General features: G+C 44.7%; 1 protein-coding gene across 1 annotated transcript in view; it reads right to left on the bottom strand.

Annotated features, from left to right (window-relative positions):
- Positions 1-16,670, bottom strand: part of MINDY2 (MINDY lysine 48 deubiquitinase 2) — a 715,083-nt gene that overhangs the window by 321,463 nt on the left and 376,950 nt on the right. The window contains exon 5 of the mRNA XM_078685168.1: positions 1,357-1,459. Within this exon, the coding sequence (XP_078541294.1) occupies positions 1,357-1,459 (103 nt within the window). The remainder of the gene's footprint in view (positions 1-1,356; positions 1,460-16,670) is intronic.

Below are 16,670 nucleotides of genomic sequence, written 5' to 3'. Positions count from 1 at the left end.
TTGAGTAGGGTTTCACCTCCTTCAACCAGTAATCCAATTTCTTACACTCTGCAAGCCCATATATGCCTTGTTTTACAGCTCATGCATAGTGAGGGAGTCTCTTCCAAACAGGGTTTCATTTTCTACCACACATTCCGCCACTATGACCTCTAGCTCAGTATCATGAACGTCTTCCTCTTGATCCCTTATTCCCATCAATTGGTTCCTAGCTTGTGACAGCGTTTTTGGCAAATTTACAGATTTTTTCCACCTCACATCTGCTTTCCTGCACTACTGTTGACACATTTCTTGGCATAGTGTTCTCAAAAGTGACTGTAAGTGTAATAGTCAGTATTTGAAACTTGTTACTAGTTGGGTATTTCATTTGAAATAATGAGTTGTTTCAAACCAGTGTGCATGTGGCCACTCTTCATACTAACAGTTTTGTGATTCTCCTTCCATGTATCCAGGAGAAACCTCCAATTCGCCGACCTCGGCTAGCACTGCGCATCCGCAGAGCAACAACAGGTGGAAGATTCTTCTCCTACATCGTGGTTAAGACCTGGAACGATCACCAGATCAACATCAGACACGCTCCCTCTCTGCACATTTTCAGGAAGACCCCCAAGACCTGGCTCTTCGACTGACCAGACCTCACACCTCAGCGCCTTGAGACAATCACGGGTAAGTAGCGTGCCACATCATTCCCTGATTGATTCCCAATTTTTGAGATGGTTTGACTCATAAACTGGTAGTTAAAATATTTGCCTTGTGTTCAGCAGGAGCTTAAAAGTTAGGACACAGATGGCCTAATGGAGACTTAAGTAGTATGCATGAATGATGTAAATAATGCTGCTGAGGTTTCCAAAACTGATTATTTTTAAATAAAATTCAGAATTTATGTATTCAGCCGATTTCTCACACCCTAGACCACCAAGAGCATCAGCAGGGTCCAGATTCACAAATCATCAGATAATATGCAAATTAAGGGTCAAGATATTTCTCTAATTTATGCCTTTTAAGCCACGCCAACTCTAATTTCTCAAAAAGTAGTTCGCTAACTACAAACCAAGAAAAGGCACTACTACTATTTCAGAGTTTCTATTTCAACATAAATTAAGGCATGATAACCAATTATAACCACAACTTTAACTGTAGCTTCTTCAGTGGCTGGAGAACCCCTTACGGTTAATTGGTTGGTCCTCCAACGTGCATTATCATGGAGGTAATAAAAAACAAATAGGGGAAATAAGTACAATATGAAGCAGACTTTGTTTTACTCAATGCATTCATATGCTATATAAAACATAAGAAATCTTGATGAGGTTGGTCTAATTGCCAAGCTTTAACATTCAACTTCACAGAACACTCACCAACCTTGACTAATCAGCTCACTGTCTTCTGACTGTTTGCAAAGGATTATCTTCTCCACGAGCTGGTTATAGCTGCAGTTACCAACGGCATTCACTACATCAGCAATCTGCGGAACACAACATTGTATTAACAGGTTTTAAACACTGAAATTTGATTCGGCAACTGATCTAATTTTCAATGTATATTTATCTCACATAATTATTATGGATTCACAAAGGTATTTTCACTCTGGTATCATGACTAAAAGGAATTCAACACAAGGGGCCTTTGCGCTCAATTTGTTTAGTCTCATGTCTACTCCACGTTCACATAATACAGTACAGTAAATCCTACGCACGGAATGGGAATAGGCATGGTGAAAGTACCTAAACACGTGAGCTTGTGACCATTCAACAATGGCAAAGGCAGAGTAAATACCTTTCCTTAGTCAGAAGGTGACTGAACACCCAAAACCGTTATGGGAGTGTAGGAAAATAAGTTTATACTTACGGAAAAATCTGTTAAGGAGAAAAAATGTACAAAGGCGCTGGCTTTCTACAATGCAATATGGTGGCAATATGGTACTTTGCGTATAGTTCCTTGGTGTGGATGGTCCACGCCAAACAAATAAAGAAATAAAATGCAACAAATGAGTTTGTTATAAAGACCAATTTTTCCATAATATACTCCCGAGTTTTGTGTATAGAAGAAAGTAATAAACCTACACCAATTGCCTAACACTGCAGGTGCTGAGTTAAGATGTATGTGAAGTGGGAAACCTGCTTTTTTCACTCGGATTTGGTTTAAACAGCAATGTTAACTTTAACAAACAAGGATATGTAATAATATATAAGTATATATAGGTTTGCATTATTAAGAATAAAACATGAGTGGTATTATAGATGTTTTAAATAGATATTGCAGTTAAAGATTTGTGGAGTGCCAAATTATTAATGTGTTATTGTAAATTGTATTTAAAGTATTTATTTGTAAACTCATTACTGTTAGTCTCTATACCTAAATAGCTTTGTAGAACTGAAACATCTACTCACAAAAGAATGGAAAAATCGCTAGTAAAAATGCAAAAAATGAAACGGCAAGGACGGAAGACAAACTGATGTATTTATACTCCTGTGTCTCCCTATAACAATTTGACAGGATGCACACAGACTAGTGTTCATGAACACGTTTACTAGTCAACTTTCCCTGGTTTCACGGTTAGCAAAACTTAAAGAGAAGCCACATAGATTACTGAAACTATCTTATTGGGTACACCCCAATATAGTGCAATTACCTGCACAGTAACTTTAGTGATGCCAGATCAGTGTGAAAGGTGTGAAGCACTTGCCTGTGAAGCAGGGGACAACAAAAGCACATCTGGTCTTTCTTTTAGCTGAAAGGTTTACTGACAAACAGAGGTGTAAAGCTGACTCATTGAATACTGCAAAAGGTGGATAGGAGACTATTGACAACAATAGATAGGCAATAAGGCACAATCCTGATCAATATTTAGCAGAACTACTGGTAATCATATCTAAGCTTACAACTACAATTCCACTATATTTATATGGTTATACCACACTTTACTGAGTTCAAATCAGATATACATACACATCGACATCAGAACCACTACCGCAAGTGTGCCACCTTTATAGGAGACTCACCCCCCCACCCCCAACTGTTGACAGTTCGATAAAAGAATATGACCTCTAAGTGCCACCACTGGCTCCTCCACCCACTTTTCTTTACTTTGAGTTTGTCTCAGCCCTAGATGAGGAAATGTGGTCCTTCGAAACAGCAGTGTTTAGTCTTTCCATAAGGATCCCCCTGCAGTGGGTGCAGTCAGACCATATTTTATAATGTTTATAATGTTTCTGTGGACTACCTCTAGCGGCGTAGATTGGAATTTCAAGGCTCAGGAGCCTGTCTATGCCAACTTCACCCCTCTAGGACCGCACAAGTTTAATTTTTCTAGGCCTTGGCAATGTCTCTTTTGGCTAAGACTAGGTGCAACCACTTCAGGGCAGCCTGGTATCTGTTACTGTTAGCGACCGGAGTGGAATAATTCCACTTTGTATTGACTGAATTATCTAAATGTTACAACATATAGAGTAAAGAAAGAGAGGAGTGAATACAATGCTGGGATTGAATGTTTTTATTATATAGGTTATGTATTGAGACCTATAAATTACGGAATGAAAAAGATTTGCCACTGGGACTACAATGTTTTTTTTTTAAGTTAAAAAGGTCACCATTATTAGTTCAGTCATTTGTAATCGCTGGAGTTCCAGCAGGTTAATATGGAGTCCGGATTCTGCCGGACACAAGAGGCCTCTGTTCTCCATCTCTCCCAGATGGCCGCCCCAAAACAGGAGTGACATCTGTCTGGTGATGTGGGAGGGATTCAAACGGTGATCCAAGGCCAAGCCCAAATAGGGTCAATTAAGAAAGAGAAGAAACTGAAAGGCACTGCCTTGGAGCATGACATTGCTTTTTTGGAAGCCTGTGTGGCAGTGGGGGGAGACGGTGTCTTCCCCACTCGGAAATCAGTTGAGGTTCTGACAGCACGAGTTCGGAGCACAGATGGAAAATAGTGCTCGGGCCCAGGCCCTGCCCACCCAACATCGCTTGCAAGACGTATGAACAAGGTCAGTAAATTACTAGTGTGATTAGAAAGATGAAACAGAGAATGTAGCGGAGTTCATGAACTATTGGATGGGGTAGAGAAGCTTCACACTACTGGAAGGGTGACTGCTGAGGCGTTTGTGACATATTAAGCGGCTCTATATACCCCCTGAACTGAGATGTTCAGTGAAGACTGAAAAATATCTGAGAGACCCAACTCACTGAAAAATATCTGAGAGACCCAACTCTCCCCCAGTTGACAGACGCGGACCGGGGAATGTTCGATGGAGACCAGACGGTAGAGGAACTGATCATGGCAGTGCAAAGCTTGCATTTGGGAAAGGCGATGAGACCAAACAGCCTACCGCTGGAGTGGTTTAAGTGCATGATGGACAAAACAGGGAAACACCTCCAGAGTATGTTTCAAGGGGCTATAAAGGAAGGTTCTCTACAGGATGACCAAACAACAGCTGTTATAGTCATAATCCTTTAAGAGGGCAAGCCGCTGAGGGAATGTGGGTCATATAGACCCAGTTTGCTGCTCAACTTTGAAGCTAAAGTATTGGCTAAGGCAAACAGTAATTCATCTGGATCAATCCAGATTTATGACGCATAGAGGGACACGACTAAACCTGAGATGATTGTATGAGATTATGCACGTGACTGTGGCCTGATTCACGGAACAGGTGACACCAGTGTCCTTCCACGCAAAATGGAGTTCAACAGTGTGGAATGGCGCTACTTATTTGCTGTACTGGCACGTCTCGAATTTGGGTCTAAATTTATCAGCTGGGTCAAACTCCTCTACTTGGGCCCTCTGGCACAGGTACCAGGCAGGACTGTTGCTTGTCCCCAATGCTCTTTGCCATGGCTCTAAAGCCACTAGCTGACTGGGTTCATCAAGAACCCCTCATATGGGGCATCCCAGTGTACAGGGAGTGGGACAAAAGAATCTCACTCTATGCAGACAATGCCCTACTGTATGTCATGAAGCCAATGCACTACTACGGATACTGAATCAACTGGGGGGTGGGGAGGTGTACCTATTGTTTCCATTAGTAGGGGGGGGGAACCTTACTCCAGGTGTAAGGTCCTAGTCGAAATAGTTGGCTTCATGTATCTGGACGTGCACATGACTAGGGAGACACAGGCCTTTTACACTAAGAACCTTGCCATGCAGCTGGACCGGTTCCACAGAGATGCCCAACACTGGCAGACGCTTCTGCTCTTGCTGATGGGTCAGACAGACAATTTTAAAATGAGGACTTTCACACGCATCCTATACATCCTACAAAATACGCTCTACCGAATCCTGAATATTTGTTTCAAAAGATAAACTCAGAACTCAGACTACTGTCGTGGACCCATGCCATTTCCTGTATAGATTTGCATAAACTGCAGAGAGAAGTGTATAGAGAGAAGAATACTACTGAGCAGCCCAGTGGTATCTGTGAAAGATTGGGTATTTGCTGACCGAGAAGATCCAGCCTAGAGAGTGGACTGAATGGCCATGGACGACAGAGGATACCCTCCTCTTCTATATCGAAGAAAGACAGAGCAGGACTTGCCTTTCCACACACAGACAGTAGTGAGGGTGTGGAGGAAAACCACCAAATACTTTGGTTGGGATGGCAAACTGACAGAGATGACACCACTTTGGGACAGTGATCTTCATTGGGGTGGGGGGCTTACGGGGCTTCACGAAATGGAGTTAAACGGTCTGGCGATATTTGGTGATGTGTGGAGGGGGCAGGCATACGTCTCGTTTGAAACTCTCAAACAAGACTACGAATTGGGGGATGCAGAGAGGCTCCAATACTTACAAATTGGACATGCACTGCGGGGCCACCTCCGAAAGGGGGAGCAATCTCTGAGGTGGCCCCACTTGAGGACCGCCTGTTGATGGACCCCTGATAGACGGGGCAATTTCAGCCGTCTTCAAAAAAAACTGGTGAATGATTCCACAGACCCTCTGGTGCCATTGAGGGAAGTTTGGGAAAGAGATGTTGGCCCACTGGAGGATGAGGACTGGGTAGAGGCCATACAGTGTCCAAGGAAGGTGGCTATAAGATCTTGCTTTAGGCTGGTCCAATTAACGATTCTGCACAGACTTATTATTCTAGGTCACTGTTGTACCGCATAAGGAGGGCTAACACTACATTAGGTCAAAGGGGATGTGGACAGGAGGGACCTTGTATCACCTGCTGTGGGAATGCCCAGTGATCCAGAGATATTGGGCACACGTAGTATGGATAATGGCTGAGAAGGTGGGACAGGCAATCCCTCTTGAAGCTAAATGGCAGCTACTTCTTATCCCAGATGCGGAGACCTGGCCAATATATAAAAGAATCTGGTTAGCACTGGCTTCAGCAGTGGCCAACCGCAATATAGCACGGGGTGGAAGGCTGTCTCTATCTCAAGGGAGGCTGAATGGGATGCTGACCTTGATTGGTGGCGGCGAGCCGAACCTACAATCTATCTAGGTAGACTATGCCTGCGCAAGTGGGAGGAGGTTTGGGAGGGCTGGCAGGAGTACAGAGGTATATAGAAGCAAAATAGGGGGTGTAGTACACAAAGGTTAATAATTTCAGTCACATGGTTCTAGGGGGGAGGATTTTTTATTTACTGAGTTATAACGGATTTTGCTATTCGTTTGCTGATGTAACCACTGTACCTCCCGGCCAAATGATTGATGTCAAGCTGTATTTCATAACATCAATGTACTGTTGATTGACCAATTGTTAATAAAAAGAGTTCTAAAAAAAAAAAAAGGAGGTCAAAAGCAAACAAACTCCACCTGAACAAAACAAATGAAGAACGGGACCTTACAGTATTCTTCCCAACTGGCCGCAGGCAAGATACCAACAAGATAACAGCGATCAGAAGCTATTTGTTGGCTTGTTTGTTTACAGTTTTCATGACCAAATTCGAGGTGGACTAAAAAGTACTACTGACACAGAAGTTCTGCGGGGTTCTATTGTATTGAAACACCCCAAATAGGGTTAACATCCTATGTTGTACACATATGTAATCAGTTTGATGGGAATCAAGCACACTGTATCCATGGTATTATGCTGATCTGGGAAAGTGTTGTGATTTCACAAATATCAATAAAAAAAGATATACAAAAAAAACCAGCATTCAGAAGCTCAATAAGTCAAAAACCACAACCATGCTAACAAGCAGCAAACAGATTCTCAGTCCCCAAGAGGCATCTAGTCAATTTCTACAAAGAAGACCTGCACCAGGAAAGTACAACTGAAAGAAAAACAAATTCAAGGCAAAGGCGGGCACCTGGGAGAAAGGGTCAGAACAATCCCCTCTGCAGAAATCTACCCATTTTTCGGGCCCACAGCTGAATAAAAAAATAGTCACAGCAATAGACCAAGCCAGGCCAGCAGCAGGGGTTTCAGGGGAACCTTCAAAGCACTCTGAACAAACTGAAGAAGCCCATCACAGGCAAAGGTCTGTGAAGAAGCACTATGCAACCATGGAAACTATACTTAACAGCTCCTCATCCAGCACACAAATGGGGCAAGTAAAAGATGGCCTCTCTGAGGAAGTAATTAGAGAGGAAAGCACAGGACAGGGGTGGGGCGTCCAAGCCTAACACAACAGAAACCTGTGGCTCTGTCAATTGGCCTCTCTCCCTAAATCCTGCACCAACCCGTGCCACAACTCTAATCTCAGCCCCCGACTAGGACAAAGCACAGAGGGATGTTAACACGCAGCACCAGGCACTCCCAAGCAGGCACAGCCTGCTGGAAAATACTCATATAGCTCAGCAAGTCCCGAACAACACCATTCCCGACACAACATGTGGGGGGCGGTAGGAGGGACACGTGTGCGGAGCATTGAGGAAAGAACACAAATCCCCCCTGAAGGTCATAGACCTCTCTCCCTGCATCCAGATGCAACACTCCATCAGAACCAGGTTGCATCCAACAACACTGCCGCAAGGACAAGCGGGAGGAGACCCGCAGTACTGGACCAACCACGGCCAAAGCAAGATAGGTGAGGTACCTCTCAACTGGGGGGCACGATCTACCAAGTCCAGGATGTGATCAACCAGCAGAGACACTCATCGTCCAACCCAACTATAAATCTAGAGGCACGGATGATATCCTTAACAGAGGAAACATCCAGCGACTGCTACCACACAATTCTTCCATAGGTGGCCAATGCACAACGGACCTCCTAGCAATGGAATGTGTCCGCTCTGAACTTTCCCAGATGGGCGACACTAATAAAAGAATCTGGAGAACCACCCCAATAGCACAGAAAATTACTGAAGAAAGCAGACTGGGGCATAGACATCTCACCTGTACGCGAACCTGGATACCATACTCCCCTGCTATCATAGTAACAGGTCAGCGAGCAAGCAGGATCAAGCAACCAGACTGGTTCTATATTCTAAAGCGCTCTGGGGCACTCACCAGAGATGACAAGTTCCAACTCAGACACACATACGGTATTCTGGTTGCCAGAATACCGTAGATCCGCGTCACCTGGACGGTGACCTTAGGTGGATCCCCAGAACAATTTACTGTCCCAACGGCAAGCAATGACCAGCACTAGAAAAAGCAGCAGATACTACGCTTAGCAAGGACTTCCTTCAGCTGTGCATACAGAACATCAATGGACTTACTAGCTAGACACCAGACCGGGACTTCCATCGTTACATCAGAACTTTTGACATAATACTGATGCTGGAAACCTGGCTGGCAGAAAAACACCGTATTCAGGGATACATGTGCTACTTCACGCCTGCAGTTAAGTGATCAAAATAAGGCCACCGACACATCTCAGTTGTCCCAACTAGTCCTCTATCCCCGACCTTACCCTTCGCAAATGCCATCAAAATCAATACCTCGCATCAAAATCGGGGCAACAATCATTAACGTATACATCCACCTGAAATGTAACGCTAACGCCACCAAGAATCTGGGCAATCAGTTTTTGGAACTGATAAACGGGGGAGAAATGATGAATATTATCCTCAGCAGGGACCTGATTTTACACTTGCTTGGCGCATCCTCAGATGATATTGCAATAACCCAAACCTCAATCCGGGACATCCAGGAGCAAGAAAGAAACAACCAGGGACATCCCACTGAGATCGGAACAGCTCTGCTTGTCAACTTGGAGCATTTGAATCTAAGCACTTAACAGCAGGTTCTAGGAAAATAACCCACTAGCAGCCACCTACTACCAGCACAACAACTGATTACTCCTTGGTCTCTCTCTCCTTGTTCAACGGGTTGTGTCTTTTCACCTAGGTGATAGAGGGGACAGCTACAATTGCCCGCAAGAGACAACTCTATTAACTACTATGCCTACACTCAAAAGGACAACAGAACCTCCCGGCACAGTTTTCACGCTCAACTACAAGAGGATAAACTCTGCACAGACAACCATGGAGCATCTATCACAGTCCGCAATGGCGCTCTTTTATTAACATGGGGCAGAGTGAACACTGACAAAAGAAGAGGAGTCTTTTACAAGCAAGCTGGGAGAAATCTTTACAGTACCAAATAAACCAAATCACGCCAAAGCACCCAACGTGATATGGTGCAATCCAAATGCACCAAGAACACACCTCAGGCAACATAAACCTACACATAGCACCCTACAGTTGCTCCAACGTAACTCAGGAAGACCTTGATCTGCAAGAGGTACTACACCAGCAAAAAACAACAATAAAAAAGTTGAAGTGGACCATCAATAGATCACAAGAGGATGCTGTCTGAGCAAAGCTATTCACATACATCAAGCAAAACAACAGTATGTGATTCTGGGGAACAACCAACAAACTCATACGCCCCTCTCATGGGGGAGTCTGCTCTCACATAGCTGAAGACTCCAGGACAACATTCCTAGAGGACTACTTCAATTAACAACTTTCCTCAGAAAAAACAGCCTCAGAAGCCGGCCCAACCCAGGAATAACTCTGTCAAATATCCCTCTTGAGAACATTAGTCAAATTGAACTCTCTTCCCCTCTGTCTGAAATGAACACTCATTCCTCAATGCAACGTAGATTACATCAAATTAGGTCTCAAATTAGCAAAGGTCAAAGAGACGGGCCCCAATGGCATGAGCCCTGTGATCTTTAAGCACATTGCGGACATCTGGAAAGACACACTAGAGCCACTCTTCCTTGCAATCTGCCTCAACAGCACAGTCTCAACCTCCTGGAGAAGCTCACTAATATCTCCAATATATAAAAGTGGGGTCAGGACCATGTCAAAGAATTATCACCTAATAGCCCTCATCGACAATCGGGCAAAATACCTTGCAGGTACTTTACTGGAGAAACGGTTAAAGTGGGCAACAGGTAAAGAAATCATACCACTAAATAATACAGGGTTTTAAAAGACCTTGGGTACGACAACCAACAACATGGCCATATCACTGCTCATGGATCAGAGACACCCTTAAAGCAGCCACCGCATGTGTGCTTCTTCGATTATAAAGCAGCGTCTGATAACGTGGACAGAACCAGGCTCTGAAGCAAACTTGCTTGCTGGGGAATACCTCAGACTCTCCTGGTCTTGCTGATTCCCATTCACACAAACATTCCCATTCACACATTCCCATTCACACAGACACACGGGTATAGGTGAAGCTGGGAGAAGGAACACACGTCTTGAGGCGAATTCCAAGAAACAAAGGGCTAAAGCAGGGGTACGTTCTGGCACCCACCCTATTTAATCTATTTTTATCTGGCCTGACCATGGCACTGAACACTTTTAACTCCCATGCCTGAGGCTAGGGGGCCTCGCACTGCTGAGTGACATGTATACCAATGATGTAGTGCTAGTCAGTCAAAGAAAGGTAGGCCTAAAGAGTCTTATTAACACAATACAAAAATACTCGGATGAAAATTGACTGTCCATCAATTTTGACAAAACTTGCACTATTAATGATCTGCAGCAAAAGGACAAACTGATCTGAATGTTTCTGGGGAAAGACCAAATTCAGGCAACTACAGACTACAACTATCTAGGAGTAATTGTTGACAAGGTAGGCAACTTTGCACAACAAAGGGACACCATAAAGTGGAAAGGCCTGGCGCTCGCAGTGCCACTAGAGAGCCTAAAATCAAAATTAAAAGAGCCATCTTTTTCCTCTCTCCTCTGTGTAATGGTTGCCAAGCTGCTGCCAACAAGAACAAACAGCAGTGAGCTCCAAAGAGGCAGGGACGCGAATATTCTAGACAGCACCCAAGCAGAGGCCTACAGGATCAACTACAGCCTACTCAAGCACATCTCACCAGCACAAATCAGGCTGGAGTTTGGTCTTCAGAATCAGTCCCTGGTGAGGCAAGGAGGTTTCATCAATCTATGTAGTAAAATCAGGAAAGAGGCTCCCTACACTCTTAATCACTACCTATGGCAGGAGCTCCAACAGAGGGACTCATCGACTGCTAAAGCATACCTGAAGGAATCCCTAGCCAGGACCAAGACGACCCAGCTATGGGTGACTCCAACCACCTATACGGTGTTAAAAAAAACAAAAAAAAAACTGTGTGGAAATCGATCAAACTTATCTGTTTGGTAGAAGACAAGGCTGTTTTCTCAGCCAGGTCGCATGCAAGGATGACAATAAACCCCTACACTGCCCCATCGCCCCAGAATTACTTCAGCTTAGACGTCCCTAGATTCACCAAGTAGGCATTTCAAAAATATTGCCTGGGGCTGCTCCCCTGCACAACTAATCTTCCCCACTGGTTGAGAGCAACCCACCAAAGAGCAACCCACCAAAGAACAACTGTGTGTGTGGAAAGGACATTAGGACATACAGCATGTGCTATGCACTCATAAAAAACTGCTTGGGAAAGAAAAAATTTGCTGAAAGGACCATTCAACCAGAGAGGGATTTGCTCATGTAGACAGGCTGTGCTGGCCTGCTTTGCTCATGATGATCCACAGCTGAACTGTCGACTAGTAAATTGTCTTGCACAGGTACACAGGAAGCTGTCACAGTACATCACAAGCTGAAGAGACTCCAAGCTTTCCTACTTGGAGTTGGGATCGTGGGCATGGGTTTGATAGCCACCATTTTGGGCATAGCAGCACTGTCTAGAGGCTAAGAAGTGGCTGTCTGCATTTATCTCCTCCTTTTCGCACGCACTTCCTCTTAATGGGTATTGAAATTAAGTCTTTGGTTCTTCTGCACACAGCACTTTTATAATCTCATGCACCTATTGCACATGGGTCCTGGATCATAACTGGGAAATGGTTCTTGGCTCCTATCCCATTTATGGTTGTCTCTAAACCAGATCCTTGCTGTCTCTTGGTCTTGCCTTTCCATACAGCACTTACCTTTCCAAAACACTGTTATTTCCGTTTTACTTTAGTACAATCAACACAAAACTCCTTTAAGTAGATTTTATTGGACATTTTAAATGATAAATGTTTTACTGTAATACATAATAAAGATCTTACTTTTTCAAAAAATGTAAGAGAACCACACGTTTTTACTGTTTCATTGCTGCTGATATTTATTGCAATGTTTCAACTATGCAACTAAAAATAAACTCTAATAAAAACACTACCATAGGCAGGGCTGTCTCCCCCAAATACTTAATGCCAGGATACCCTTGCGGGTTATAGTGCGCTTTACAAATATACATAACAGATTTGTTCTGTTGAAAATGCCATGTGGAACCTCAGATAAGGTGAAGATTAAGTTAATTTTGTGGACTACAAATGTTCTGTGGCAGCAGTGGCATGGTTGCCAATTTCTGTATATAGCCTAATAGGAGAGAAAAAAGTTGCCTTGGCATCGAGCTCTCTAACTTGCCCTAAATGGCCATAGTTGCTATTGCCATGAGGAGCCTTGTGGCTGAACTTGGGCTATTATGTAGAGAGGCTATGGGGAAAAGGGGAGCGAATGGAACCAAATAGTCTCCTTTATTAACTGGTGTGGTGTTTCCAAGGGCGGTACTGGGCAATGTGGCTACGGTCTAAATGATTAGGATTTTGTTGTAGATTGAAAAAAGGTCATTGACTTGAATCCAACTGGGGCCCAAGTGATCGATTGAGCCACAAACTTAAAGTATTGCTCCCCATTTTTTATTTTGCGTTACTTAATACATTTCTTTGTGTTGCAAACAAACTCGAAAGCCGATTGTTATGGGGCTCGCAGCCATAGTCTCACTGGGTGCTGGTATGGCAGGATAAGCCACCGTGGTTCCACTAGTATGAAGGAGGCAAGGTGTTTTAGAGTCACTGCCACCATTTGTGAGGGCAAACCTAGGGTTAGGAGTGGGCAGTTTTGTGGGCAGTAGTTTGATATCCTCGATTATGCGGTCTGATCTGGGAAGGAAGCAGGGATGCTTTAAGGTTTCAGATACCAACACTGCGTGTCTTGCAACAAGTGCAATTGCGGAATTACATGACTCAATGTGCTGTATGATTAGGTGACGTTCCTCAGGTTGTTTATCTCCCTTCTATGATATAACCAGGAGTGATTGTGCGAGGCTGTCTAACGGCTTGGTCATTGACCCCAATGGTTTCCAAGCCTGGGAATTCAGGTGGTATATTGTTGCAGATTCTCTGCTCTGCTTTGTCCAATGAAGTACTCACTTCGTTGGGGATAGGAAAGTCAAGGATGATGAGTGGTTAATTGCATGCTCTACCCCCTATATACGGAGCTACCAGAAACTCCAAGGTTTGATCTGTGGCAAAAGGATCAAAACTGACCTGGCCTCTGTCAGCAGTTAAATTGTTTAGAGAAGTGGATTGGTAGAGAGATCCAATGTTATTATCATGGTCATAGATCCAATAAATACTGCATTTTAACTGTGGGCTAAGAGATCACAGTGTGTTAAAGCAGAGGAATACAAGGACTGTAGTGTGGAGGGTACTGAAAGGATGTCAACAGGTGCAGAGTTAACAGATTGCTCTTACTGCAGAGTAGCTTCAGTACCTTTGGTAATGGAGAAACTGATGCTTTTGTGCACTAGCCGACTTGGTTTTGACTCTGGGTTGGCTGTGAGGCTAAGCTCGCAGGGCTTGATCACCACGGTGGACATCTTGTTGTGGCAGCGTGCAATGCGAAATGCTGTCCTGTTGCAACCAATTAAATCTTCGTTCCTAGAAATGAGTTATCACACTTTTGTATATAAAACATGCATTCCAATTTTATTCCCCGCCTCACAAATGACACACTAGGAATGACCGTATTTTCTGTTCACGACCATTGACCGGGTCCATAACGACAGTGCTACATATGGGCAAGACGTTGTCAGACCACAACACAGTGGAACTAACATTACGATGGGGGAGGCTTCCTACCCCGATACCAACGTGGCGTTTGCCGCCCACCCTGTTAGAGGACTCGGTCTTCCGCTCCGCTTTGCTGGACGCTACCACCAAATACTTTACCGAAAACGAGAACACGCCCAGTTCTAGACAATTAGAATGGGACGTGTTTAAGGTAACGCTACGCGCGGTGGCGATGGGCACGAAAGTGGGTGTCAAACGTGTGATACTGGACAAACTAAAGACGGTAGAGGGCGGTCTGACAATGCTAGAGAACGAAGCTGTGGGCACGGATGGTAACCTCACTCATCTCCAAGAAGCGCATATCCAACATGCGGAACTGCTAGAGGAGCTATGGGTAATAGATTATAGGGAATATACATATAGACAGCACACGCAGGCGGACAGGGCGGGCCCTCTACTGGCGCGCTTAACACGCAATGCTCCAGAAAGCACCCCCATCACGGAAGTGAAAGATCAAGATGGGAGGACAATACGACCTCAAATAGATATAAATAATACGTTCAAGGCCTATTACACTGAGTTGTACGGCCCGCATGTCCCACTCGAAGACCAGAACTTAGACTGCTTCCTTTCAGATATACAAATCCCACAACTAAGACCGGCACAACGAACTGAGCTCTCGAAACCCATAACACTACCGGAAATCAGGCAGGCCATTAAGGCAATGCCACGAAACAAAGCCCCTGGATCGGACGGTCTACCGGCTGAATTTTATCTTACGTATATTGACACCCTAGCCCCGAGACTGCACACGTTGTACGGGGAAGCCCTGACAGGTGGCACGTTACCAGAATCGATGTTACAGGCACTGATAGTCTCCCTACTGAAGCCGGGCAGGGACGCCCTACAACTAGAGAACTACAAGCCATTATCCTTATTAAATACGGATTACAAAATTCTCAGTAAACTGCTAGCAACCAGACTATCACACTGCGTTGCGGACATAATACACCCGGACCAATGTGGTTTTGTTCCGGGGAGGAGCACCGCACTGAATTTGCGACAACTGAGTCAGCTGATGATATCGAATGGTAGGGATGGAGAAAATGAGGGGTGTATCTCCCTAGACCTTAGACAGGCCTTTGACTCTCTGAGATGGGACTACATGTTCGCAACGCTGGCCAAATTCGGCATTCCTTCTGAATACATAGCATGGGTGAGATTGCTTTATCACGGCCCCACAGCGCGCATCAGAACCAACGCTTGTATTTCTGAACAATTTGAAATTGCGAAAGGTACTAGGCAGAGCTGCCCATTGTCGCCCCTACTCTTCATCATCGCCTTAGAACCCCTACTAATAAAGGTATGGACTATGGCGGTTCATAGAGGAATAACCAGACTCCATACCCATCATGTCATCTCCGCCTATGTGGATGACATATTATTGTTTCTTGAGGATGTGACGAGACCTCTAACGCCACTGCCAGAAATATTTAGAGACTTCCGGGACCTCTCAGGCCTCACGATCAATGAAAATAAATCCTATGGCTGCTATTTCCACAGGCCCCTTATGAATGCCCATTTACAGTTTATGCCGCACAGCTTCAAGGTTGCACCCGAGACTTTTAAATACCTGGGTATTCAAATTTACAGGCGACCACAGGACCTACTGGAGGGTAATCTGGGAAGGGCCCTTAGTACCCTGAGGACAAAAGTTCGCTTCTGGACCACGTTACCGCTCTCAGTGGCGGGTAGAGTTACGATCTCAAAAATGGTAGTGCTGCCCAGATAGATATATTATTTCACAAACATACCTATACTGATACCCATGCCCTTTTTTAAGGTTCTAAACACGGTTTTGACGGAACTGGTGTGGGGTACAGGTCGGCGACGTATCAGTCTAGTGAAATTGCAGCTGCCAACAGACGGGGGCGGTATGGGAGTTCCAGACCTGATCGCATATGGTTATGCATGCCAACTAGAATCGCCGGCCTATTGGCTGGCGGGAGCAACCTACACAAACTCAATATGACTGACTCTGATAGAGCTAGAGGGACCATTCACCGATTACTACTCCCACGCGCCAAGATACCGGACACTGCCCCACCTCTACTCAGGCTAGCACTCAAACACTGGAAGGCGGCGGTAAAATACACTAACAAAACTTCCACATACGCGTCCACGATACCATTACTGGGAATACCTCTGGGGACAGGTACACTCACGGAACGCAGGCTGAGAACATGGCATGATGCAGGAGTGCTACAAGTTGGGGATTTTTTCTCGGAAGGGAACCTACTGACATATGCGGACTTCACCAGTTTACACCACACCCCAAGGGAACTATTCCTCACACATGCACAATTAACACATTATATCACCACACACTGGGCTAGAGACGGGACGGAACCAGTCACAAACACGTTGCTCACAATGCAATATCTGATGGGGACGGGCAGTCATCTGACGAAATGGCTGA

This window comes from Lissotriton helveticus, chromosome 3_2, assembly GCF_964261635.1.
Source record: "Lissotriton helveticus chromosome 3_2, aLisHel1.1, whole genome shotgun sequence".
NCBI lineage: Eukaryota > Metazoa > Chordata > Amphibia > Caudata > Salamandridae > Lissotriton > Lissotriton helveticus.
The sequence above is the reverse complement of the archived record's forward strand: the minus strand, read 5'-3'. Positions and strand labels throughout refer to the sequence as shown.